This window comes from Sus scrofa, chromosome 3 (genome assembly GCF_054392235.1).
Source record: "Sus scrofa isolate SSC_HxYL_T2T_F1_AM1 chromosome 3, Sscrofa_HxYL_maternal_Yorkshire_Landrace_v2.0, whole genome shotgun sequence".
NCBI classification, from domain to species: domain Eukaryota; kingdom Metazoa; phylum Chordata; class Mammalia; order Artiodactyla; family Suidae; genus Sus; species Sus scrofa.
The window spans coordinates 55,809,137-55,836,920 of NC_139385.1; the positions used below are offsets into that span (position 1 = coordinate 55,809,137).

General features: G+C 47.5%; 1 protein-coding gene and 1 long non-coding RNA gene across 4 annotated transcripts in view; one reads left to right on the forward strand and one right to left on the reverse strand.

Moving 5' to 3' along the window:
- Positions 1–16,365: 16,365 nt before the first annotated feature.
- Positions 16,366–21,742, reverse strand: CHCHD5 (coiled-coil-helix-coiled-coil-helix domain containing 5). Its single transcript, XM_021087024.2, has 4 exons — positions 21,704–21,742; positions 20,510–20,650; positions 20,257–20,422; positions 16,366–16,540 (listed from the first exon to the last, which is right to left on the reverse strand). Coding segments are annotated over exons 1-4 (333 nt in total). The 5' UTR covers positions 21,706–21,742; the 3' UTR covers positions 16,366–16,516.
- A 250-nt stretch (positions 21,743–21,992) lies between these two features.
- The window catches only part of LOC110259964 (uncharacterized), a 36,210-nt gene continuing 30,418 nt past the window's right edge, over positions 21,993–27,784 (forward strand). For all 3 annotated transcript variants that reach the window (XR_014841188.1, XR_002342486.2, XR_014841187.1), the window contains exon 1: positions 21,993–22,408. This is a non-coding gene — a long non-coding RNA (uncharacterized LOC110259964). The remainder of the gene's footprint in view (positions 22,409–27,784) is intronic.

Here is a 27,784-nt window from a genome sequence, read left to right on the forward strand (position 1 = left end):
AGATTTCATTTACTGCCTTGCATCTCTCAGTCCCACTCCAGTCAGGGGAAACACAGTGGCATTTTAGACCCCCTGGTGTAGGTATCACCTCGGGGTGCAGTGTTCCACAGCCCTGGAGAAATCTAGGTCTTCCCTTTTCTGTGGCAGACACTTTCTGTAGAACATTGTCTGAGGGTCCCTTTAAGGAAGAACTAGAGGAATGTAATGCATATTTGCAGTGGCATTGCCAGGTCCTTCCTCAGAGGGAACTGGACTGCCTGCCCATCTATCAGTCTGAGAACTGACTCAGAGCTAGAAACTGGGGGAGGACTTGTAATTTTCCACTGAAGAGAATGGCATCATGCTTCTGCTCCCCAGCTCTCTATGTTTTCTGGTTGCACAACCAAACAATCCTCTAGTCAGATGGCCTCATATCTCTTCCCCAAAGACACTATGAATCATTAACCATTGCCACAGATCTCTGTATTCCCTAGTGGCCACTCCCAACTTGCTGTGCATTCCAGTAATAGTGTCCACCTTCCTTCTGAAAGTTAAGTGCCCCCACCTGCCCCTGCGAATTCACCATTCTGTTATTCCCAGTAACACAAGGGAGTCTAGCTCCGTGGTGCCAGGTCATACCATCACCCCAATCGGTGGTGGACCCCACCACCGAATTTCTCATTGATACCAGAAGCTCCCTCACCGGTGCACTTTATATTACATCAGAAGCAGAGGGCCATAATGTTCAACAAATTCTCAAGTTGTTCAGGAAAAAAATGTTAAGAACAGAGAGAAAGAGAAAACAAGCATTAGAGCAAATGAAGAAAATATTAGCAATAGGTGACTCTGCGTTAAAAAAAAACTCGTACTTTTTTTTTTTTCCTTTTTAGGGCTGCACCTGTGGCATATGGGGGTTCCCAGGCTAGGGGTCCAATTGGAGCTACAGCTGCCAGCCTACACCACAGCCACAGAAATGCAGGATCTGAGCCGTGTCTTCGACCTACACCACAGCTCATGGCAACGCTGGATCCTTAACTCACTGAGTGAGGCCAGCAATCGAACCTGCCTCCTCATGATTCCTAGTTGGATTCGTTTCCACTGCATCATGATGAGAACTCCCCAGATTTTTTTTTTTTTAAGAAAGTCAGTCTTGAATGGATATGTATAACTGAATCACTTTGTTGTACAGTAGAAATTATCACAACATTGTAAATCAACTATACTTCAATAAAACTTTTAAAAATGAAAGAAGGAAAAGTCAATATCTTTTGGACTGTTGATGAAAATAGGAGGTGACAACATGGCCTGAATGACTCTTATCAAGAAGTTCTTGGAGTTCCCATCATGGCATGGTAGAAACTAAAAAGTCAAAAAATGGGCATCTCCATATGCTGCATGTGTGGCCCTAAAAAGACAAAAGATAAAAAATAATAATAATAAAATTTTTTTAAAAAGTCCTTAAAAATAAAGGAAGTTCTTGGAGTTCTCTTATGGTGTAGCAGGCTAAGGATCCAGTGTGGTCGCTGAAGTGGTTCAGGATGCTGCTGTGGTACAGGCTCTATCCCTGGCCTGGGAACTTCTGCATGGTGTGGATGCAGCCTAACAAAAACAAACATGCAATAAATCTAGCTTTAAAAAAATACAGGGAGTTCCTGGAGTTCCCATTGTGACACAGCAGAAATGAATCCGACTTATATCCATAAGGATGCAGGTTCGATTCCTGGCCTCACTCAGTGGATTAAGGGTCCAGTGTTGCTGCAAGCTGTGCTGTAGCTCACAGATTTGGTACAAATCTGGCATTGCCATGGCTGTGGAATAGGCCTGCAGCTGCAGTTCAAATTCAACCCCTATGGAGTTCCCATCGTGGCTCAGTGGTTAATGAACCTGACCAGTATCCAGGTTTGTGGGTTTAATCCCTGGCCTCGATCAGTGGGTGAAGAATCCAGTATTGCTGTGAGCTGTGGCGTAGGCTACAGCTCTGATTCGACCGCTAGCCTGGAAAACTCCATGTGCCATGGGTGCGGCCCTAAAAAAACCAAATAAACAGAACCAAAAAAACAAATTCGACTCCTAGCCCAGGAACTTCTATATGCAGTAGGTTCAGCTATAAAATAAATAAATAAATAAATAAATTCTATGAAAAAAATAAGAAATTCTTCTCCATCTTCTCCAAAGGTCTTTATACTTCTGTGTTCATTCATTTCTATCTCAACTTTTTATTTTGGAAAACTTCAAACATATAAAATATCACAAAAATAATACAATATACCCTTCACCTTGATGTATCAATTGTTAAACTTTTTACACATTTGCTCTCTCTAGATAGATATAGATATATGTTTATATATAGTATGTGTATATACATGTACATATGTATAAATATATATAGGTCAATGATAAGTATAGATATATAATTCAATTCAGATGTATGGATACACACACATTTTTTCCCTGAACTATTTGAGAATAAGTTGCATTTATTATGAGACTTCGCCACTAGACACTTCAATGTGTGTCTCCTAAAGAACTCTTGTATATGATATAATTCTTATATAACTCAATATCATTATCAAAACTAAGGTATTTAACATTTGGACAAAACTTTTGTCTAATATACAGTCCATATTCAAATATCCCCAGTTATCCCAATAGTGGCTTCGAGAAGGTACAGGCAAGTACATTTAGCACTATTCCCTGGACTTTTTCTGTCTTTCATAACACTGACATTTTTGAAGAGTCTGAGACAGTCATTTTTTCATTTTCTTTTTTTTGGCTAACCCATGGCTTATGGAGTTTCCAGGCCAGAGGTCAGATCCAAGGCACAGTTGCAACCTTTGCCCCAGCTGAGGCAAAGCAGGATCCTTTAACCCACTGTGCCAGGGCCAGGGAGCAAACCTGCATCCTAGCACAGCAGAGATACTGCCAATTCCATTGCACCACAGCAGGAACTCCAAGACAGTCATTTGTAGACTGCCAATGTGGTTCTGTCTGAGGTTTCCTCTTTCAAGTGGGATCACAAGTGGGAAGCTCATGGTGCTGCTGTGAAAACATACAGAAGTGGAATCTGGCCTCTGAGAAGGGCAGGGTCAGGAAGACTCTCAGGGACCCTGGGCTGAGCTTCTGAACCACAAGAAGGAATTAGCTAAATACACTGGCCATGGAGAGCATGCTCCCCCTAGGCCCAGATGCAATGATAAGGCCACGAGAAAGAGCAAGGTGGAGAAGAGGATGCCTTCAGTTCTGGAGAGTGAGAATCTATGTGTCAGGGGGAGCCTGTGGCAGAGGCCTGGGCTGAAGGAAACCATCTGTGAATCAATGATTTGTTTGAAATTCTCTGTAAAAAAATGAGATCATAGCAGAGAACGGGAAATAGGAGAGACTCAGAGTGCCGGCTGGCCTTCTGATTAGGATTCAGTGCTGTCACTGCTGGGGCCTGTGGTTCAATCCCTGGTCAGGGAACTTCCACAAGTGACCAAGAAAAATAAAAGGTCTAAGAAGACTACCTTTGGAAGGAAGGAAGGAAGGAAGCAAGCAAGCAAAAAAGAAAGAAAAAGAGAAAGAAAGATTAGAAGTTCCTCTTGCAGCTTAGCAAGTTAAGAACCCAACTGGTGGAGTTCCCGTCGTGGCGCAGTGGTTAACGAATCCAACTAGGAACCATGAGGTTGGGGGTTTGTTCCCTGGCCTTGCTCAGTGGGTTAAGGATCCGGCGTTGTCGTGAGCTGTGGTGTAGGTTCCAGACTCGGCTCAGATCTCGCGTTGCTGTGGCTCTGGCGTAGGTCGGCAGCTACAGCTCCAATTGGACCCCTACCCTGGGAACCTCCACATGCCGCGGGAGCGGCCCAAGAAATGGCAAAAAGACAAAAAAAAAAAAAAAAAAGAACCCGGCTGGTATCCATGAGGATGTAGGTTTGATCCCTGGCCTCTCAGAGTGGGTTAAGGATCCGGTGTTGCCGCAAGCTGCCATGGAGGTCGCAAATGTGGTTCATATCTGGTGCTGGTGTTGCTTTAGCTGCGGCATAGGCTGGCAGCTGCAGCTCTGATTCGATCCCTGGTCCAGGAACATCCATACCCTGCAGGTGCAGCCAATTTATATATATAAAAAAGGCGGAATGAACTGATGAATGAACAAATTAGCAACTCCAGGGTTTTTTTTCCTAGCTGTTGTTCTCCACATTCAGAGTCCTATCACCTTTTGTTGTGTTTACTGTGGTAGAATGCTGCTCATGGTCTGTATCTGAGGTTAGACTAAACACTGCCAAAAAAAAAAAAGAGTCTTGGTTAAGTACCACCATGTGTGGGAGTGGGTGGAGGGGGCTGGCCAGAGAGGCAGGAGGAGGCCTGCAGGGCATACATAGGGAGATGAGGGAAGGGTGTCAGAGAATGAGGAGACAGGTTAAAGGAAAAATCTGACACTTGCTCAAATGTTGCTCAAATGTTAACAAAGCCTTTCTTTAGGATGTTGCAACAGGAGTATCGGGATAGGGAAGAGAGATCTGACTCAACTCTGACTACAACAAGGACAAGGGGAATTTATAGCCGACAAGCAGCGTGAAGGGCTCAGGGGATGAGAAATTACAAAGAGGAGACTTCAAGGGTAAGGGAATTCCTGCTAAACTGACCTATCAGAATTCCCGCTAAGGCAGGTGAAGGACTTACACATCAAAGGGATTAAGCTCTTTTTTTTTTTTTTTTTTTTTTTTTTTTTTTTTTTTTTTTTTTTTTTTGTCTTTTAGGCCCGAACTTGTGGCACATGGAAGTTCCCAGGCTAGGGGTTGAACTGGAGCTGTAGCCGCCAGCCTACACCACAGCCACAGCAACTCAGGATCTGAGCCATGTCTGTGACTTACACCACAGCTCATGGCAACATTGGATCCTTAACCTACTGAGTGAGGCCAGGAATCAAACCCACATCCTCATGGATCCTAGTCAGGTTCGTTGACAGCTGAGCCACGAAGGGAACTTGGGGGATGAGGATCTTCATCAGATGTCAAAGGTGAGGGATTCTCCCCAAACCAACCTAGCAGGATTCTTTGCTAAGACTGGGCTGGGCAGGCAAACACGGGCGTAAGTTAAGACCTTGTCAAAAAGAGGGAGAGCCTGACTCAAATTTGATCAAGGAGAGAGTCTTTGTCAGAAGGCAACCCGTCCAGAGTGGCCAATGTGAGGAGCACCCTGGTGGCTAAGTGGGTTAAGGATATGGCATTGTCATGGCCATGGCTTGGGCCACTGCTGTGGCACGGGTTTGATCCCAGACCCAGGAGCTTCCACATGCCATGGACATGCCCACCCCCCCAAAAAAAGCAACAAAGATGAGGACTGAACCGTGCTTACTGCATGTGGGGGTCACTGGCGGCCTTAGCAAGAGCTGTAAAGAGTTTGAGGACATTTTTCATATGGTTCCATGTATATATGGACTGAAAATACTTAATTTTTAAAAATTTTTTACTTTTTTTTTTGTTTTTTTAGGCTCCCCCTCACCCCCGTAGTATATAGAGGTTCCCAGGCTAAGGGTTCAACTGGAGCTTAGCCACCAGCCTATGCCACAGCCACAGCAACAGGGGATCCAAGCCTTGTCTTCGACCTACACCACAGCTCATGGCAACGCTGGATCCTTAACCCACTGAGCAAGGCCAGGGATCAAACCTTCATCCTCATGGATACAACTTGGGTTCGTTAACCCCTGAGCCGTGATGAGAACTTCTGAAAATACTTAATTTAAATATAATTCATTTTTTTTTTTTTTTTTTTTTTTTTTTAGTCTTTTGTCTTTTTGTCTTTTTTTTTTTTTTTTTTGTTGTTGTTGCTATTTCTTGGGCCGCTCCCGCGGCATATGGAGGTTCCCAGGCTAGGGGTTGAATCGGAGCTCTAGCCACTGGCCTACGCCAGAGCCACAGCAACGCGGGATCCGAGCCACGTCTGTGACCTACACCACAGCTCACGGCAACGCCGGATCGTTAACCCATTGAGCAAGGGCAGGGACCGAACCCGCAACCTCATGGTTCCTAGTCGGATTCGTTAACCACTGCGCCACGACGGGAACTCCTATAATTCATTTTTATATCTATATAAAGAAATATTATGCAGCTACAAAAAGAATGAGAGAATTATTTTAGGTACTGGTAATGGAATGATCACCTAATTAAATTTTTAAGTGAAAAAAGATCTAGAGATTCTGATACTAAGTTAAGTCAGAGAAAGACAAATATCATATGATTTGCCTTATATGTGGAATATAAAAAATGATACAGGAGTTCCCATTATGGCTGAGCAGGATAAGAACCCGACTAGGATCCATGAGGATTTGGGTTAGATCCCTGGCCATGCCCAGTAGGTTAAGGATCCGGCACTGCTGCGAGCTGCGGCAAAGTTACAGATGCGGCTTGGATCTGGCGTTGCTGTGGCTCTGTCCTAGGCTGACGGCTGCCGCTCTGAATTGATTCCTAGCCCAGGAACTTCCATGTGCTGTAGGTGCAGCCCTATAAAAAAGTAAAAATAAATAAAATTTTTTTAAAAATTAAAAATGAGAAGTTCCCTTCGTGGCGCAGAGGAAACGAATCCTATTAGGCACCATGACGTGGCAGGTTTGATCCCTGGCCTTGCTCAGTGGGTTAAGGATCCAGCATTGCCATGACCTGTGGCGTAGGTCACAGACATGGCTCGGATCTGGCATTGCTGTGGCTGTGGTGTAGGCTGGCAGCTACAGCTCCAATTAGACCCCTAGCCTGGGAACCTCCATATGTTGCGCGTGCGGCCCTAAAAAGGCCAAAAAAAAAAAATTAAAAATGATACAAATGAACAAAAGTAGACTCACAGACATAGAAAACAAACTGTGGTTACCAAAGGGGAAAGGGGGGAATAAATTAGGCGTTTGGGATTAACAGATACACACTACTACATATAAAATAGGTAAACAACAAGGACCTACTATATAGCAGGGAACAATATTCAGTATTTTGTAATAACCTATAATGGAAAAGAATCTGAAAAAGAATACATATATATACAAAACTGAATCACTTTGCTGTACACCTGGAACCAAACAACGTTGTAAATCAAACTACACCCAATAAAAAGTTCTTTCTCTTTTTAGGCTGCTCCCAGAGTATACGGAAGTTTCCAAGTCAGGGATCGAACTCATGCCACAGCAGTGACCTAAGCCACTACAGTGACAATGCCAGATTCTTAACCCACTAAGCCACCAGGGAACTCCAAGATCTACATTTGTTTTTTGGGGTTATTTTTTTTTGTCTTTTTGCTATTTCTTTGGGCCGCTCCCGCGGCATATGGAGGTTCCCAGGCTAGGGGTCCAATCGGAGCTGTAGCCACCGGCCTACGCCAGAGCCACAGCAACTCGGGATCTGGGCCGTGTCTGCAACCTACACCACAGCTCACGGCAACGCCGGATCGTTAACCCACTGAACAAGGGCAGGGATCGAACCTGCAACCTCATGGTTCCTAGTCAGATTCGCTAACCACTGCGCCACGACGGGAACTCCTACATTTGTTTTTAAATTATATGCCCCCCATTTTTTGTCCATAATTTCCAGTTTTCATTATTAAAAACCACAGTCCAGAGCGAGTTGTTGTGCATTCACATTTGTACACTCCTGATTCTATAGCATGAATTCCTACAAATGAAATAAGATCCTTCCACATGGCCTTCCAGAGAGACTGCTCCAGGCCACACTCCTCTCCCATCCATACCAGTGTGTGCCTGGTACTCCACGTATTCTACAGCCCTCTGTATGGCCCCTGCATTGTGCAGAGTACCTAACGTGGCAGAGACAATGCTGAGTGTTTACTTGCTTTGCCTCAGGAGCACACAGGTAGGCTACATTTCCCAGCATCCCTTGCCGTGAGGTAGGGCTGGGTCTGGTTGATGGCAGTAGTAATGTACCCCAGCACTTCCAGAACTGGCCCCTAAAAAACCTCCCCGTGATCCTGGAGCTCTCTTTCATCTTTCATCTGCTTGACGTGTACAGAAGATCAAGTGGAAGTCTCAGAGCCCTAGAACGTTACTGGGCTGAGCAGAGAAATGAATTGTCACCACATCTCAAGGCTGCCCAATCCCCTCTCTTTACCGGGATTTGGTCCCATATCCTGGACATGGTATCAAGTCTTTACTCACATGTCATCTTCTCTGAGGGTGTTCCCTGACTTAGTACAGCCTCCCGCCACTTGCCCTACATGTTTGAGCAACTTTGAGGGACCTGGCTCTCTTTCAAAGGAAGTTGATACTTGCATTTTCTTTCTTTTTTTTCTTCCCCCGACGATCCCCCCACCCCAAGACATATGGAAGTTCCCAGACCAGGGATTGAATCTGAGCCAGAGCTGTACCCCCCACTGCAGCTGAAGGAATGCCAGATCCTTAACCAATTCTGCAGGGCTGGGGATTGAATTGGCGCCTGCACAGACAGAAGCGGGATCACTAACCCACTGTACCATTGGGAACTCTGAAATTTGCATTTTCAATAAACCTTCTTCCCCAGATGATGATGCAACCTTGATTAAGCAGCTAGAGCCACTTAGGGCAGAGTTGATAAAAAGCAACCATGGCGGAGTTCCCTTCGTGGAGCAGCGGAAATGAATCCGATTAGTATCCATAAGGATGCAGGTTCGGCAGTTTGGGGGTCCCACCGTGAGCTGTGAGTCATGGTGTAGGTCACAGATGCGGCTCAGATCCCGAGTTGCCGTGGCTGTGGTGTAGGCTGGCAGCTGTAGCTCTGATTGGACCCTTAGCCTGGGAACCTCCATATGCCGTGGGTGTGGCCCTAAAAAGCCAAAAAAAAAAAAAAAAGGCAACCATAGACCACTTGGTCCCAAGACCTCAGCCCGCCATGGCACCACCACTCCAGAGCCCCGTGCCTCAGCATGACAGCTCCAGCCACACTTCCCAGGCTGTCACCTGAACACAGCATGGTGACCACACCTCCTTCATTTATTCTATTTTTTTTTTTAATTTGTTGTCTTTTTTCTTTTAGGGCCACACCTGCGGTATATGGAGGTTCCCAGGCTAGGGGTCCAATCAGAGCTGTAGCTACCGGCCTACACCACAACCAAAGCAACACGGGATCGGAGCCGCGTCTTCAACCTACATACACCACAGCTCATGGCAATGCCGGATCCTTAACCCACAGAGCGAGGCCAGGGATCGAACCCACAACCTCACGGTTCCTAGTCGGATTCGTTTCTGCTGCGCCACTACAGGAACTCCAATTTAATCTAAAATATTTATTGAGGGCCTACTGTGTACCAGACCGTATTCTAATTGCTTTGGACATATAGTGAAAAAATGAGAAAAAGATTTCTGCCCTGTCTAGTGGGAGAGATAGACCACAAACAATACAGCTGATAAATAAGGCAGGTGAAGAAATGATAAAGGGGAAAGAGCAGGTTCTCTGAAGTGCAGGGCAAGAGGCAGGTGTCTGTGCTAAGAAGAGTGGCAAGAAGGTGACTTTGAGAAAAGACTTGAGAGGTCAGTCACAGGTTTATCTGGGAGAAGAAAGTTCCCAGCAGAACATTTAAGCAAAGGCCCTGGGGCAGGGCCACGCCTGGAGTGTTCAAAAAGCTGGAAGGAGGGCTAGTGGCTGAGAACTTGGAAGGAAATGAGGTCAGAGATGGAATGAAGAGGACATGCCCAGATGGAGCAGGGCTTCAGAGGCTACCTTAAGGACTGCAGCTTTTGTGCTGAGACAAAGTACCTTTGCACAGTTTTAGATGAGAAGTAACAGGTATTCTGACATATATTTAAAAGGATCCCGGAGTTCCTCTCGTGGCTCAGTGGTAATGAATCCGACTAGTATTCATGAGGATGAGGGTTCCATCCCTGGCCTCGTTCAGTGGGTTAAGGATCTAGCATTGCTGTGAGCTGCGGTGTAGGTCATGGCTACAGCTCCGATTTCAACACCTAGCCTAGGAAACTCCATATGCCTCAGGTGAGGCCCTAAAAAGACAAATAAATAAATAAATAATAAATATAAATTAAAAGGATCCCTCCGGCTATTGTATTGAGAACACACTTGGGGTAGGAGGATGAGAATTGGGAGTACAGCAAAGAGGCTGTGCAGAAACCCAGGTGCCAGGTATTGTGGCTCCTGCTGGATTTGGTAATGGGAGGTGTGAGAGGCAGTGGGATTATGGATACATTTTGGAGACGGAGCCAGTGGGATTTGCTAATGCACTGCATATTTGGTGTGAGGGAAAAGAGGGTTTAAGGAGGTGAGCAGCTGGAAGAATGGTCTGCCTGAGTTAGGGAAAGCTGAGGTAGAGCAGTTTTAGGAGCAGAATCAGAAGCTCAGCTCTGAACACGGTAAGACTGAGATGTGTCAAGACTTCGAAACAGAAATGTTGAGTAGGCAATTGATTTGCAAGTCTGGAGTTTGGAGAGAAGTCTGAGTGGCGATAAAATTCCAGAAGTTGACCACTTTCCATTGCTGCTGTTGCCATTTCTCCCCAATCTATAATTTGCGAGACTAATGAATCCTCCACAGCTGCATTGCTCTGAAGATGCCACGTAAATGTGTACCTTAAGAACACTGTGGTTGTCTGTTAGCAGCCCATCGCTGCACAAGCTTGTCCATGTCCTTGGCATTTTTGCTGCTTACTGCTTTTTATTTATTTGTTTATGGCCACACCCGTGGCATATGGAAGTTCTGGGGCCAGGGACTGAATTCAAGTTGCAGCTATAGCAGTGCCTGATTCTTTAACCCACTGAGCAGGGCCGGGGATCAAACCTGCATTTGCGCAGGGCAGGGATTTGAACTCCACCTCTGCAGCTACCCGAGCTGCTATAACTGGATTCTTAACCCCCTGTGCTATGGCAGGAATTGCTTAACACTTTTTAGAGCGATACCCTTTCCTTCTGTTCACCTGAAACACTTTGCATCCCATAATTTCTGGCCCATCAGAGAAAGAGGAAAGGATGAAAATTATTTGGATCTGACCTTGTTTAGTTTGTCACCACCTCCTTGGTAAATGTTCATTGTGTTAAAAAGAAATACTATTGTGACACTCATAGGCTCTCCAGACTTTCAAATTCTATATCATCACGGGCCTCAGAGTAGGGTCAACAACGTTCAAAACCTTATTTCCAAGCGAGTTAATGTTATAAAATACAGTCCACCAAAAATGAGGAATTCCACCAGGGCAGTGGTTCTTGGCTGCATATTGAAATAAATTTTAAAATTGGTATTTTAAAAAAATATCAATGTCTAGGTCTTACCCCAGGAGATTCGGATTTAATTGGTCTGGAGTGGGGCAGCAGAAGTTTTTAAAAGCAGCACGCCTTATGGTAAATGCTAGCTCACTTTCTTTCAGGATTATTAACTACCTTAGAGATTTGGCTTCTGTTTGCACACATTCTGACTGAAAGTTTTTGATGGCTTAAGTGAGGTGCTTGCCACTGAAGGTGAGCACTGACTGAAATGTTTATCGTTAATATAGAGATTATCAACAAAGTCAGTATTTTCAGTGACAAGCACAGTCTCCTCAGTTTAACGATCAAAGGTGAAAATGATGACCCTTGAAGATGCTGCCTTCTGGTTAACATACCTCACCTCAGACTGGCACATTCTGCTTCCTCAGAATCCTGAGCCTTGTTAGCCCACTCAGCCACTTCAGCATCTGCACACGTCCCCCACAGTGCCACCTGTCTCCCCCACACTCTTCCTGGTGCCTCTCCAGTCTGCATGCCCGCCACCTCTCATTGGCCTCTTTGGTTGAACGTAGCCATTCTTTGCCAACTGAGCCAAGCCTGTTGAAGGCATTCTTCTTATCTCAATACCTCCACCACCAGCAGCTGTGGTGGGATGTGGTGACGGCATCAGCACTGACTGGCAGGAAAGGTGGTCAGGGTGATGGTGGCTGCCCCTGAGGCTGAAGCAATGGCAGCTGTGGGAACAGGTCATGGCCACTGAAGCGAAGGAACCCAAGGTGGCTACCTCGGAAGCAAACCCAGTAGGTGAAGCAGCCGATCCAGCTGCTCTTTGCTGGAGAGCTTTCTCTGTACCAGAGCCCACTCTGCCTGTGTGTGTACGGCAGGTGGGAAGTGGCAGGGAATTTAAAATCTATCCCCTTAAGTAGCCCTCAACCAAATGCACAATGGGGTTTAATGTATAAATGCCCTCATGGCTTGGGTGCGAAGAACGTTCCACTGCTTCTCAGAGTTCCCCAGAGAATTCAGTTGTTGCGCCCAAGGATAAGTCGCTTGATAATGCACCTCTGACGTGCTTTGTTGCTTCCCTGTCTCGGCCTCACTTCCCATTGCTTTCTGGGATCATCTCCCTAATCCTTGTCTCTGAGTCTGTTTCTGGGAGAATCCAAGCTAAGATAATGCATTCAAGCACATATGGCATATTAACAAAAACTGACCATATGGCAAGCCAAGAAGCCTCAACGTATTTCAAAAGACTGAAATCATATAAAATGTTCCCAATCCAACCGCAATTAGTCAAGATAACTGGAAAAATCCTCGTATGTTTAGAAATTAAGAAATGCAATTTTAAATTTCTAAATAATCTGAGACTAATGGAAAAAGCAAAATAGCCATGTCTTAGAGGAAATTTAAGTGCATATATTAGAAAAAAGGCTGAAAAATCACTGAGCTAAACATTCATTTCAAAAAGGTAGAAAATTAAATCAAAGGAAAGAAGGTAAAGAAGAAAATTTAAAAATAAATATGTGATGAAATTCCCACTACAGTGCAGTGGGTTGAGGATCTGATGGCAGCAACTCAGGTCATTGCGGAGGTTCAGGGTCCATCCCTGGCCCAGCACAATGAGTTAAGGATCTGGCATTGCTACAGCTGAGGCTCAGGTCACAGCTGTGGCTCAGATTCAGTCGCTGGCCCAGGAACTTCCATATGTTGTAGGTGCAGCCATAATATAAATAAATACAAGTTCCTATTGTGGCTCAGTGGGAAACAAGCCTGAATACTATCCATGAGGATGCGGGTTCGATCCCTGGCCTCACTCAATTAGACTCCTAGCCTGGGAACCTCCATATGCCACAGGTGCACCCTAAAAAGCAAAAATAAATAAATAAGTAAATTTAAAAAAATGAAATAGCACCAACAATGCCAAAGGTAGATTCTGTGGAAAGATTAATAATACTGATAAAATCCTGTCAAGACTAAGAAAAAGAAGAAGAGAGTACAAATCTCCAATGTCAGAAAAGCAAAGAGGGTAGTTCCTGTTGTGGCTCAGTGAGTTAAGAACCCGCCTAGTAGCCATGAGGATGCGAGTTTGATCCATGGCCTTGCTCAGTGCATTAAGGATCCAGCATTGACACAGGCTGCAAGTTGTGGCTTAGGTCGAAGATTCGGCTCGGATCTGATGTTACTGTAGCTGTGGTGTAGGCCAGCAGCTACAGCCCTGAATAGACCCCTAGCTTGGGAACTTCCATATGCCTCAGGTGCAGCCCTAAAAAAAAAAAAAAGAAATGAAAAAGGGACTTCATTACAGATTTGACAGACTTTTAAAGTATGAGGATATTTGGAACAAATTTATGGCAATTTGATAATTCAGATCTAAACAGACAAGAATAAAAACTACTAAGACTTTTTGGTTTTTTTGGCCACACCTGTGTCATGTGGAAGTTCTCCCGCCAGGAATTGAATCCTCACCACAGCAGTGACCCGAGCCACTGCAGTGACAATGCCAGATGCTTAACATACTGTGCCATAAGGGAACTCCAAAACTATGATGTTTTTATTTTTTATTTATTTATTTATTTTTTTTTTTTTTTGTCTTTTGTCTTTTTTTTTTTGTTGTTGTTGTTGTTGTTGCTATTTCTTGGGCCGCTCCCGCGGCATATGGAGGCTCCCAGGCTAGGGGTTGAATCGGAGCTGTAGCCACCGGCCTACGCCAGAGCCACAGCAACGAGGGATCCGAGCCGCGTCTGCAACCTACACCACAGCTCACGGCAACGCCGGATCGTTAACCCACTCAGCAAGGGCAGGGACCGAACCCGCAACCTCATGGTTCCTAGTCGGATTCGTTAACCACTGCGCCACGACGGGAACTCCGAGATGTTTTTATGATTAAATATGGGCAAAACCCTTTGCAGCCCAATGCCATCAAGAGGTGGATCCCCTCCACTCCCCACCCCACATAAAAAAAGGTGGAGCCTCCACGCCCCTCTAATCTGGGTTGGCCTCAAGACTTAATTTTGACCAAAAGAATGTGTAAAGGCAGTGACTTTGTTTCCATTTTTGCTCTCTTGGACCCCTAAGACCCACCATATAAGGAAGCTGGTGTAACCTATTGGAAAACAGGTCCCTTAGAGATTTTTTTTTTTTTTTTTTTTGGTCTTTTGTCTTTTTAGAGCCGCACTGGAGGCATAACAAGGTTCCCAGGCTAGGGGTCGAATCAGAGCTGTAGCTGCCAGCCTACACCATAGCAGGGATCAAACCCACATCCTCGTGGATCCTAGTCAGGTTCGTTAACCACATGACACTGTGGGAACACCAAGATGTTCTAAAACGTAGCCTCAACCTCTATTTTGTCTGTTCTTATCACTTCTAGCCACGTGGAGCAGAATCTTACGCTAGCTTATTCAAGTAAAGAGGAGTTGGCTGAAAACATACACAGAAATCTGAGGGCCTAATCCACAGCCCAACTCAACTGGCGCAGGGAACAGGAAGTTACCAGGACTCAAGCAGCCCTTTCAGGGACCACAGGAACTGATGACAATCCTCTCTCCACTACCTGGGTTTCCTCGTTTGGGCTACATGGCATCCAAGGGCCCTGCACAGGACTTCCACCTTGGTTGCTTATAATTTATTTATTTTTAATTTTTGCTTTTTAGGGCCACACTTGTGGCATATGGTAGTTCCTGGGCTAGGGGTCGAGTCAGAGCTACAGCTGCCAGCCTACACCACAGCAATGCCAGATCCGAGCTGCATCTTTGACCTACACAGATCACGGCAACACCAGATCCTTAACCCACTTAGCAAGGCCAAGGATCAAACCCACATCCTCATGGATACTAGTCGAGTTTGCTACCCCTGAGCCACAACAGGAACTCCCCAGCCTGGCTTCAAAGCCAACCAACAGCGTTCTTCCCTTTCATGTCTCAAAGCCCCAGGAAAGGCTCTGGCTCATTTCTCCAAGCTAGAGCATAGCCCTAGGTTTCAAATGGCCGGTCTGATCAGCACTGACCAGTCTCTTCCAATTGCATAAGTGTGGAGTCTCCTCCAGGGAGGAGCAACCTGAATGGTGAACCTGGGGCAGGCTCTGGGCTCTCTCCTGCATACCCGTCTATCTACTCTCTGCCCTTTAGGACCTGCCCCTGCAGAAGACCGATCAACTAGCAGTGCTCATTGGAGCCTGTAATTCTGAAGAGAAACAGTAAGAAGCCTCAGTGGCCACTGCTGGAAACTACCCGGTCCATTCAGCACTCTCCCGTCTGCTGAAGGCTGCTCTCTGCTCAGGGCTCTCCTCTGATGGCAGAGGGCACTTGATCATGCATGGGGCACGAAGTCAGTGCCCATGAAAATATCCCTCAATGTCAGATGGAGAGTTGGTGTACGTATACTCCAACTTCCTTGCCTCTCTTTTTTTTTGGCCACCCCGAGGCACATGGAGTTCCTGAACCAGGGATTAGATCCGAGCCAGTCTTGACCTAAGCCACAGCTGCAGCATCACCAGATCCTTAACCCAATGTACTGGGCCGGGGATCATACCTGTATCCCAGAGCCCCCAGGATGCCACCGATCCCATTGCACTACAGCGGGAACTCCTCCTCACCCCTGCTCTATGCCACCTCCCAGAAGTCCCTGGTGGGACTGAGCCCCAGTTGCCCACATTAGTAAATGGCCTGATAATGCCTGTCTTACTGGCTGCCCTGCTCTGTCTCACCCCCCTGCCACTCCCCTGCAGGTGTTTCTGTAATCATGCCCCCCAGTACTACACCAATTCTCAGGGCTGGACTCTGGAAGACCACAAAGACAGCAGAGAAGTCCAGAGCAGCAAATGTGAAGCCATATCCTTCGGTGCAGCTGTTTTCGATACAAGAGCCAGTGTTCTCATGAGCGCTGCCTCTCGCCCATGTCTATTGTGCCAGTGGTTCTGAACGGAGGCGGGAAACAGGTGTGTTCTTTGTTGCCCCCAAAGCCTCAAGTAAACATTCAGTGAAGCCCTGGAAAATGCTACAGTTAAAGGGAGAAGGAGCCCTTGCCATATCCGTGCAGCAGGAGACAGGAAATGGCTGTTGGAGGAACTAACAAGAAGAGGGATCATTCTGACCCTGGTGAAGAGTCGGAGCACCTGGCCCTCTGCCCCAGGCCCTTCCTTGGTACACAAGGTGAAGCTGGAGAACAGGTATCAGGGTTTGTGCCCAGCCAGCTCTCCTGGGGCCCCTCAGGTGCTGAAGGCAGGAATCGAAGCGTGGTATGCAGTCTTTATTTATTGAGTCTTAATGTCCAGGGAAGCCATGTCCACGCGCAGGGCCCTCAGGACTCCAACTGACAAGTCTTCAGAGGAGGGGGTATCAAGTGGCCAGTCCCTCACGTCCAGTTTACCCATGGTCCCGATGGTCCTTAGGAGGCAGGAAACGGCTGTGCCTGTGGGGGGAAGAAAAAGCATAGCAACACCTACTAGCACCTCTTCTGTGCCTGGCCTGGGACCATTGCTCCAGAGATTATGCAGACACAGCAAAGGCTGCTCTTGCAGAGATCAGTCTGGAGGGAAGGTGATGACCCCAGCCACCTGCCCTATGAACCCTTGGGTGTAGTGAATTGTCAGTGGCAGCAGGGAAGGCACCGGTCTGCTGGATTTAGAGCACCTGCTGTGCGCCAGGCACTGTTACAGTACGAGGGCCCCAGGCATGGATGCAGCAGGCACAAGTCTCTGACTCTAGGGAGGGACAGACAACAGATGAACAAAAAATGGGTCAGCTGATATATCCTTCAAAGAAAACGACATCAGGGTAAAGGGCAGAGGGGTATGGAGGCAGAGGTCCAAGGAGCGCTTTATGCTGGTAGCTGCATTAATGGGAGCTGTCTTTATGTCATATTTTACGAGATGAGACTGGATGTTTGCTATCCTGGGGACTGGAGAGTAGAGGAGGCCTGAATCTCACAGCCCCCCATCAGAGAGGAAAAGCTGCAAATGGGACGCTATTACAGGAAGGAGAGGACAGGGAGGAGAAGCTGGGTGTGATGGTAATTACTTGGAGCACGCTGGAGAACCACAAGGCTTTAAAGGGGACAGATGTGACCCAATTTCTGTTTTTAAAAGCTCCTTTGGGAGTTCCCACTGTGGCACAGTGGTTAACAAATCCGACTAGGAACCATGAGGTTGAGGGTTTGGTCCCTGGCCTTGCTCAGTGGGTTAAGGATCCGGAGTTGCTGTGAGCTGTGGTGTAGGTTGCAGATGTGGCTCGGATCCCACATTGCTGTGGCTCTGGCGTAGGCCGGTGGCTACAGCTCCAATTAGACCCCTTGCCTGGGAACCTCCATATGCCGTGGGAGCAGCCCTAGAAAAGGCAAAAAGACAAAAAAACAAAAAACAAAAAAAACAAAACACACACACACATATATAAAAAATAAAAGCTCCTTTGTCCACCAGAGGAGAGCAGATTTGGAGGGAGGGCAGGGGTGGCCACCGGAAGACCAGGGAGAGGCTTGGCTGCTCATCCAGGGAGGGAAGGAACTGGCCCTAAGATAGGAAGGTGGGGTCTTTGTGCAGATACTCAAAAAACTTAAAAGAAAAAACGTCACCAACATATGTTTAATTAGCTAATATGATCAGTATGTAGTCATTACTGAATACTTTGTTTTTATTTTTGTTTTTTTTTTTTTCTTTTCTTTTGGCCATGCCTGCAGCAGGCGGAAGTTCCCAGGCCAGGTGTTGAACCCACACTAGTGACCCAAGTTACAGAAGACAATGCCAGATCCTTTACTGTTAGGCCACTAAGGAACTCTATTACTGAATATTTTCTGAACAGAATTAAAAGTCTGTCTCACTGGTGCCTACTCTTGGGACCTGAAGCTTTCACTTATCCCTTATTTAAAAAAAAAAAAAAAAAAAAACACCACACAAACAAACAAACTGGAGTTCTCTTGTGGCACAGTACCTAAAGATCTGGCATTGTCACTGCAATGGCTGGGTCACTGCTGTGGTTCGGGTTCGATCCCTGACCTGGGAACTTCTTCATGCTGCAGGTGTGGCCAAAAAAAACCAAAAACTCGATGACTACAAGATCTGCTGGAAGGCTATCTCCCTAGTCTTCAGCCAAAAAGTCCTCTGAAGCAGGCGATGGGAAGCAATCAGTTATAAGGCAATGAAATAGAAGCCATAATGGAGGGAGCTCAGGGACCTCGGGAGGATGGAGATGGGCCATGAGGGGACGTTTTCTAAGGGAGGGAACATCTAAGCTGGAATAGGAATTAGCCAGATAGAGCAGGAAGGGCAGTCTAGGCAGAGGGAAATAGTGAGATAAGTGCCCGGCAGCAGGAGAGACCTGCAGCAGAGTAACTGCAACACAGAACTTGAGATGGAGGTAGGGAGAGGTAGGGTCAGAGGCCACACCCTGCAGGACCCTAGAAACTGGGCCAGAGTTTAGACTTGGCCTGGTCAAAATGAGAGCCATGAAAAGGTTTTTAAGTAAAGAAGCACGCAATCAGATTTCCTCTGGGCTCACTCTGGGACCTTCACACAGAATGGAGTGAAAGAGGAAAGACAGAGCATGGAGGCCCAAGAGAAGGCTTCTCTTCTGGTGCAAGAGGAGATGGGGCCCCGGGAACTGAGAGGGACAAGTGAGAGGGAGCTGATGAAAGAAGTGGCTTTTGCCTTTAGAGCTCACAGGACAGTGGGAGACACCAGCGTTTCTCAAACTTTCTTATTTTTTTTTCTCCCATTACTGTGCCCTTCCACCCCTGGAGTCTTTTTAGATGATTTTTTTTTTCCTTTTTAGGGCCCCACCCACAGCATATGGAGGTTCCCAGGTTAGGGGTCTAATCAGAGCTACAGCTGCTGGCCTACACCACAGTCACAGTAATGCCAGATCTGAGCCATGTCTGCGACCTACACCACAGCTCACGGCGCTGGATCCTTAACCTACTGAGCGAGGTCAGGGATTGAACCTGGCCTCGAACACACAACCTCATGGTTCTTAGGCAGATTCGTTTCTGCTACACCATGATGGGAACTCCTTTTCAGATATTTTTTAAAAAATTTCACCCATTCATGAAAATTTTTTTTTTTTTTGTCTTTCCTAGGGCTGCTCCCACGGCATATGTAGGTTCCCAGGCTAGAGGTCTAATCGGAGCTATAGCCGCTGGCCTACGCCAGAGCCACAGCAACACGGGATCTGAGGAACGTCTGCGACCTACACCACAGCTCATGGCAGCGCCGGATCCTTAACCCACTGAGCAAGGCCAGGGATCGAACCCGCAACCTCATGGTTCCTAGTAGGATTCGTTAACCACTGAGCCACGTTGGGAACTCCCACCCATGAAATTTTAATAGCATAGCTATACCATATATATGTTTCTGTACTACATACATAAAAAAAGAATTAAGGCTTTTTTGGGCCATCCTCACCCCCTGGGTCCGAACAGCTGCCGGGGCCATGAGGAAGACAGGGGGAGTACGTAAGGGAGCTGCAGGAGCTCTGCCTGAAGAAGAACACAGATAACCTGGCAGCAACCTGGGATTTTGTGCTCAGTGTAGATGAGAAGCCATTCATGAGCTTTCATTAAGGTGTAATGACACTAGTTTTCAGTTCCTTTTTTTTTTTTTTTTTTTTGCTTTGTAGGGCCGCATCCACAGCATATGGAGGTTCCCAGGCTAGGGGTCAAATCAGAGCTGTAGCTGCCAACCTACACCACAGCCACAGCACTGCAAGATCCAAGCCACATCTGCAACCTACACCACAGCTCACGGCAACGCCAGATCCTTAACCCACTGATCGAGGCCAGGAATCAAACCTGAAACCTCATGGTTCCCAGTTGGATTCGCTTCCACTAAGCCATGATGGGAACTTCAGTTTTCAGTTCCTTAACCCTCTCTCTGGCCACTGCATGGCAGCATGGTAAGAGAGGATTCAGGGAGACCAGGAAGAAGCCTGGAGCAGGTGTCCTGGCAGTGGAGGGGTGGGGGAGATGGCTGGACTAAAGCAGGGGCTGTGGATGGGGCAACAGGGGACCATGGTCTGATGTTCTGGATTCGGGATGCATGGGGAAGGTGTGTGTGAAGCTAAGGATGCCTCCAAGATTTTTACTCTGAGTGACCAGAGGCTAAAGGAGTGGGATGAACTGCCAAGCCCCTAACTTACCTGCGTGGTTGAGGGCGAGTGTGTCGGCTGCACCTGTTCAGCACACTGCAAGAAGCGGCGTACATGCTCTGCGCAGTTGCTCACGGCTGCCTCATTCTGCCGGAGACACTCCTCAAAGGCCTCAAAAGGCTCTGCACAGGCCTGGCGGATCTGACGGATGATTGGGCTGCGAGGGCAGGGCATTTCAGGCTCAGAGAGACTTCCACTCCGATGTCCACCCACCCCCCACTGCCCTGTACTTGCCCACACTCACTGGGAGGACGTGCACTGAGAGATGCTCATCTTAAGGTGATGACAGTCCCGTTGCCATGACTCAGGCTTGGCTGCCACACACTGGCCATACTGCTCCAGCTCTCGGCTGCAGTAGCGGGCAGTGACCTCCAGGGCCGCTTGCCTGTGAGACAGGACAGACTGAGGGTAACTGCAGGCAGCAGGCAAGAGATGGAGTTCTGATCTGAGTCTAGGGTGGGACTGGCATCTTGGACAAATCTGAGAGCCTGAAGGATCCTGGGATAGGGCCAAGGAGCTAGAGAGGTAAGGCATGAGCCTTGGAGGTTGTGGAGTAGGCTCAGAGCTTCAGGGGAGATAGTGGAAGTTCTGAAAAAAAAGGTCTGATTATTCTGAAGCAGACTTTGAAGGTCCTGGACGGCAGGTTTTAGAGTTCTAGCATTCTCTAGTTTCTACCTGGGGATCATGCAGAAAAGCTCGTAGGGCCTTAGAATTAACACCTAGAGTTCCTGGAGAGAACCTGGAAGCCCTAAATGAGTTTGAAAGCCCTAAAAGTGAGGTTTAGAGGTGCAAGGGGTGAGGTCTTAGGTCCTGGGGAAGGGTCTCTTGACCAGACTGTCTTCGAAATGGGGCCAGAGGATTGGGTACTGAAAAGTGAGACTTGAGGCCCTGGGGCGGTTTGGGGGTCTAGGGTAAATCTTAAGTGTCCCACAAATAAGCTCTTCAAATTGGGGAGACAAGATCTGAAAATCCAGAGTGAGATCAGAGGCATCTAGGAACAAGTCTGTGGGCCTTATAGGTGAGGTCTGAGGCAAAGGACAGATTTGGAAGGTTCAAATGGTAAAGTTAGATGAGCCAAGGAGAGGAACTTGGAGCTCTAAGGACGGATCTGGGAGTCCTGGAGGCCCTGAGACAAGTCTGGAATCGTAGGGTTGCAGGGTGAGGACAAGACCCAGGGTTTTCGGGGCAAAACTTGAGCACAGAGAGACTGGATCTAAAAGTCCTTCGTTAGCACCCAAAGAAGGGGTGGAACCTAAACGCTCAGAGGGCGAGGCTTGAACACGAGAACTGGAGCTCGCAAGGGAATGCGCTGAATCACGAGGCTCGGACCCGGGAACAGAGAAGCCAATTCTTCCCGGAATCTTGGCCTAAGTCCAGATCACTGGGGAAAGAGAAGGAGTGCGGGGGCAGGTACAGGGTAGGCGCTCCCGCTACTCACATCTTGAGGCCGAGGCCGAAGGAGGATCAATGGGGAAGGAGCGCTCCGCCTTTTCCGGTATCAGGTTGTCATGGCGGCGCCCAGCTAAGCCCTCCTTATTTCGATTTTTCCGGTTGCAGAGCGGACTAGCAGGCCCGCTCCCTTTAGGCCCAATCTGTCATGGCGGCGCCCTGCCTCTCCTCAGGTCCGGGGCCTGTCATGGCGGCGCCCTGCGTAGCCACTTCCGTCCCTAGCTGGCTTGGGTATTTTAGGCCCTTCCGGCCTACGTGGGCGGTGCGGGGAATTCCCCGGAAGTGCTGGGACGTACAGTGGCGCCTCGGTGCCGAGGCGAGTGCGGCGCTGACTTGGGTGGCTCTTTGAGGGATTTGGCCGCAGCCACACGCGCTCCTAGTCGCCGGACTGGAGCTGATGGAGAGTGGCTGTTGCTGCTGCGGGCTCTCATCAATGCAGCCGTTCGCGGATGCGCGCAGCAGCTGAGTGCTTTAGCTGTCAGCTGCTGGCCGCAGGGAACGGGATCCCTAATGCAACTCTGCGCATGCGCTCGCTCGCCTCTTGCAGACCGTGGTGTGCGCGCGGCTGAGGGGCGGGGAAACAGCCTCCCCAAAAGCTGGACCAGGAGGAGGCCTGGACCTCCTGACTGCTCAGCATGGGTTACCCAGACCGCGTCCCCCACCCCTGGGCATAAACTCTGAAGCCAGCATGAACGTGAGTTTTAATCTTAGCTCTGTGTCACAATGGGGGAGTTACTTCCATGTAATTCTTCCTGGTGGGATGGTTCCACCTCCTCATGTCTTCCAGTGTCTGGCTCCACGTATTTGTCCCTTGGTCAGAGAACTGAGCACCAGTACTGTCTAGTATGCAGAGGTTTTCCCTGACTCCAGCCAAAATGATCATAAAATGTAGTTTGTCGCAGCATTATAGGGGAACAGGTGTCAGTCATTTGTAACCAAGTGATAATTGTTTGGGCAAATTAGGAACAAAAATTGGGTCCTGATGCTGGCTCCCACCTCCCCTCCATAAAGCCAGGCTACTGACACCTGGTTGTGGTGACTGAAAGTGCTGGCACCACTCAAGAACCCAGGTAGCTAATGTCCAAAAGGCTCAAACTTCCCAAAGAGTTTCAGGGAAAGGCTTTTAAAGACAGAGTGAGGGAGGGGGGGCTATCAGCTGGCGAGACATTCTTCTGATTGGTTGGTGGTGAGGTAATTGGTAGCATCATCAACCTTCTGGTTACAATCAGCTTGGGGTCTACCTGCTCGTGGGCAGCGTACAATTAATTAATTTCTCCCACCTGGTGGGGGTTTCAGTATTTGCAAAATAGCTCAAAGGACATGACTTGAAGTATGGTATATAACCTTTGAGGAAGAACTAAAGGTCTTTGACTTTAATGCCTAAACAATCATTACCTTGTCTTTTTGACACTTTTCCTTTCTTTTTGCATTTTTCTCACTTCTCTGATTGAAATTGACTCTTTGGAATTCGAGGAAGGCCCAGGAGGCTAAAGTTTTTCTGTGGAGAAGAGGCAGGTGGAGGACGTGTGGAGAAGGAAGAGGGCTCTGTTCTGCTCCGTTAAACATATGCTCATCTGTAAAATGGGGGTGATGACAGTGACATTCTTCACATAAGACGTAGTGTACGTGGGAGGTTTAGTATGGAGCCTGGACCCTCACAAGTTTGGGATAAGCAAGAACCGTCGCAGGAGGCTGTGACCTGAACTGCCCTAGTTGGCAACTGACATTTGGTGATTGTGCCATTGGCCATCGGAACCTGCCTCAGATAACACAGGTCGGTTTGGAGCCCTGGACATTGAAGGAAAGCTTTCACCTCTGGGCCCTTGTCTTCTTCCTTCCTGCAAAAACTTCCCAGTGTGTTTTTGATGGGAGAAGAGAGAGAAGGGAACAGCATCAACATCTCTTCTCTTTGGCTTCAAATGTAGACCAAATTCTCAGGTTTTTCCCTCCTGGGAGAGTGAAATCATAACCTGTCCCATGCCCTGCCTCTGAGTTTTGTCCCAAAGTCCAGGTAATATGCTTCCTGCAAGGAAGGGGTTCAAACAGCTGGGCTTGTAAGTAGGTATGATGAAGATCCCAGTGGGAGACAGTTCTCCTTGGGAATGAGACACTTAAGCCTCCAAATTTCTAGTTGCCTTTTGGTGTGTGACCCACAAGTGTGACTGACTTCCTCTCTAGGGATCAAATGTGAGGAAGACTTAGGTGACCATGGGGTTTGGAGGGAAGCCAATCTGGATTTCAACCTGAAATCTCGGACAGAATACTTCTCTCTGGGTTTCCGTTTTCTGGTAATAGGTGTTTCAGGATGCTCTTCTGAGAAGACAGGCAAAGCACCTGGCATAGAGCATTTTGTATTCTTTCTAGCCTTATCAGTTTATTGTGTTGGCCTAAAACATATAGGCTGCCAGTTATTTCTCCAGTAAAAATGGGTTTATTTAGTGAAGTTCCTGTGTGGCCCAGCGGGTTAAGGATCTGGCATTACCACAGCTGTGGTGCAGGTCACAACTGTGGCTTAGGTTCAGTCCCTGGCCTGGGAACTTCCACATGCACTGAATATGGCCCCCCAAAAGGGTTTATTCTGGATCAGTAATGAAACACTATTAACAGGTCTGCAGTCATGGCAAGCCAGGTGCGAGTCCAGGAGAGCAAGGAGAAGAGAGCTCTTTTAAAGAAGGGAAAAGGGAGTTAGGAGCGCCATAGTAAAGGGTGCACTGGAGGAGTAAGAGTTAGAAGTATAGTGGCTTTTTTTTTTTTTTTTTTTTTGGTCTTTTCAGGGCCACACACACAGCATGTGGAAGTTTCCAGGCTAGGGGTTGAATCGGAGCTGCAGCTGCTGACCTACACCACAGCTCACAGTAATGCTGGATCCTAAACCCACTAAGCAAGGCCAGGGATCGAACCTGCATCCTCATGGATACTAGTCAGGTTCCTTACCACTGAGCCACAATGGGAACTCCTGCACCTCTAAAGTTTTATTTCAACAGTGCCAGACTGGAGCTTAACATTCTAGTAGAAGAGCTAGACAGTTATCAAAGTAAATAAAAACTAAATTAGTGATGAATGCTAAAGTGGATGCTCAATCTGGGAAGTATTAAGAGAGCAACCAGGGAAGGTTGATGTGGTTATAATAAACAGTACTTGGTTTTTACTGCTGAAATCCTTGGGGTTTCCTAAGGCACAAGAGCAATGCAGGTGTCTTTTGTTACGTTTAATGAAGTGACGTTTGGACTACACCTGAGGAAGGGGCTGGTTGCTAGGAGAACCCCCCCCCCCCCCCCCGTGATTAGAGGGTTAGAACTTCCGGTTTCACTCTCCTGACTTCTGGGGAGAGGAAAGTGGGCAGAGGTTAAATCAGCTGCATATGACCAGAGATTTGGAAGCTCCATGACCTTTGCCTACACCTTGCCCTATGCACCTTTTCCCTCTGGCTGTTCCTCTGTTACACCCTCCCATAATAAACTGGTCACATAGCAAGCAAAAATATTTTTCTGATTTTTAAAAAAAATTTTTTTTGAAATTTCTTCTTTGAATCATGGGTTTTTTTTTTTTTTTGGTCTTTTTGCCTTTTAGGGCTGCACTAGCAGCATATGGAGGTTCCCAGGCTAGGGATCAAATCGGAGCCCTACTTGCCGGCCTATGCCACAGCCACAGCAATGTGGGATCTGAGCTACGTCTGCAACCTGCACCACAGCTCACAGTAACGCCAGATCCTTAACTCACTGAGTGATGCCAGGGATTGAACCCTCATCCTCATGGATGCTAGTCAGGTTCATTAACCACTGAGCCACAACAGGAACTCCTTTTTTTTTTTTTTTTTTTCCCACCATGAAAACTCATGTTTTTCTTAGTTCTGTGAGCCACTCCAGCAAGTTAATCAAATATGAGAAGATTGTTGAAACCTGCATTCTCTAGCCAGTTGGTCAGAAGCAAAGGTGACCATGTGGACTCAGGATGGCCCTCTGAAGTGTGTGTGTGTGGGGGGGGTAAGGGATGGCAGTCTTGTAGGACTGAGTCCTTAACTTATGGAATCTGTTGCTAACTCTCTGTGGACAGTGAAACCCTGCCCCACAGAGTTAACAGAAACTCTTGACTAACAGAAATTCTTAAGTTTGTCTTACAGAACAGTAGGTAAGGGAGTAGCAAAAACCCCTCGGCTCCCTCCATGCTTTTTTTTTTTTTTGGTCTTTTTGCCATTTCTTGGGCCGCTCCCGCGGCATATGGAGGTTCCCAGGCTAGGGGTCGAATTGGAGCTGCAGCTGCCGGCCTACGCCAGAGCCACAGCAACTGTGGGATCCGAGCCGCGTCTGTAACCTACACCACAGCTCACAGCAACGCCGGATCCTTAACCCACTGAGCAAGGCCAGGGATCGAACCCACAACCTCATGGTTCCTAGTCGGATTCGTTAACCATCGAGCCATGCCAGGAACTCCCCTCCATGCTTTTGTTGCTGAACCTCGGCCCCCGTCTGCTGGTGCCCACATGAAACACAGAGACGGGAGTTTTGGGTGAAGGAAAAAAAGATGGCTTTATTGCTTTGCCAGGCAAAGGAGGCCACAGCCGGCTAATGCCCTAAAGACTGTGCCCCCCTTGGAAGGAATTAGGAGATGGTTTTATAGGTTGGGGAGTGGAAAATAGGGCCATAGATAAGGATCAGGATAGAGGTGAACTTGCTTTGTCTTTCAAAGTTGGTGTTTAGTGACCCCCAGGACTGATTCTGGTGGTCCTCTTTCCCAGAATGAAAACTGCTCCATCAAGTAGTTCTTCCATCTGTTGGGGGTTTTAGTTCTGCAGAAAGGCTCAAAGATACCGTTAGGTATATTCCTTGAGGAGGAACCAGGACCCTGCCCCAAGGCTGCACTATAGTCTCTCCACCGCTCCTCTCCCTTCCCTGATTAGCTACTGACCTTTGGAACTCAGGAAGGTCATGGAGGCTGAGGCTTATTCCCTAAAAACGAGAAATGGAGGACACAGAAAGGCTTGTGTGCCCAGGAGCCCCACAGGGCGCTATTCCATTAGACTTTGCGTTCCTGATGTACAGTCAGGCTAAATAAACTGAAATGTTGAAAGTTTGGAGTACAGAAAGATTTATTGTAGGGCCAAGCAAGGAGAATGGATGGCTTGTGCCCCCACACCCGGAACTCCCCAGTGGTTCAAAAAACCTTTCCCAAAAGGGAAAGGTTTTATATGCAGAATCGGGGGTGAGGGCTGCAGGGTGTGTGACTCTCTTTTGATTGGTGGGTGGTAAGTTAACAAGGAGATGTTTTCAGGAATCTTAACCACCTGCTGGGTCTCTGTGCTTGTGTTGTAGTCAGTTTGTAGTTATTGTCCTCCACCTGGGTCAAGGTCTTATTTTCTGTGTGACAGCCGAAAATTTGTATCAGATTGTTATGTATATCCCTTGAGAAGGAGCTAGGACTGAATATTGCTTAAGCTATCTTTTTTTTTTTTTCAGTTTTTTTAAATTATAGTTGATTTGAAATGTTCTGTCAATTTCTGCTGTATAAAATCATACACACACACACGCATTGTTTTTCTCACATTATCCTCCGTCATGTTCCATCTCAAGTGACTAGATACAGTTTCCTGTGCTATGCAGCAGCATCTCATTGCTGTTCTTACTTCTTTTACTTAACTGCTTTTCCTTTGTTTCTGCATTCCCTTACTTCCCCAAATAGCAACTGCTAGAGGCAGCTCTTTGGACTCAGAGATGGCCTAGGAGGGTTCATAAAGTCTTTTTCTACAAACAGCGGGGGGACGTAGAGGGCTTTTGTACCTGGGAGGTTCCTAGGCTAGGGGTTTAATTGGAGCTGCAGCTGCTGGCCTACACCAGAGCCACAGCAACGCAGGATCCGAGCTGCATCTGTGACCTACACCACAGGTCATGGCAATGCTGGATCCTTAACCCACTGAATGATGCCAGGGATCAAACCTGAGTCTTCTTGGTTCCTAGTGGGATTTGTTTCCGCTGTGCCACAACGGGAACTCCTGCCTGGTTTCTTAAGCCCACCTTAATTATTTTTTGACTCCTTAACTACCCGCTGGAGGTAACACATCTGAATATGGGTTGCT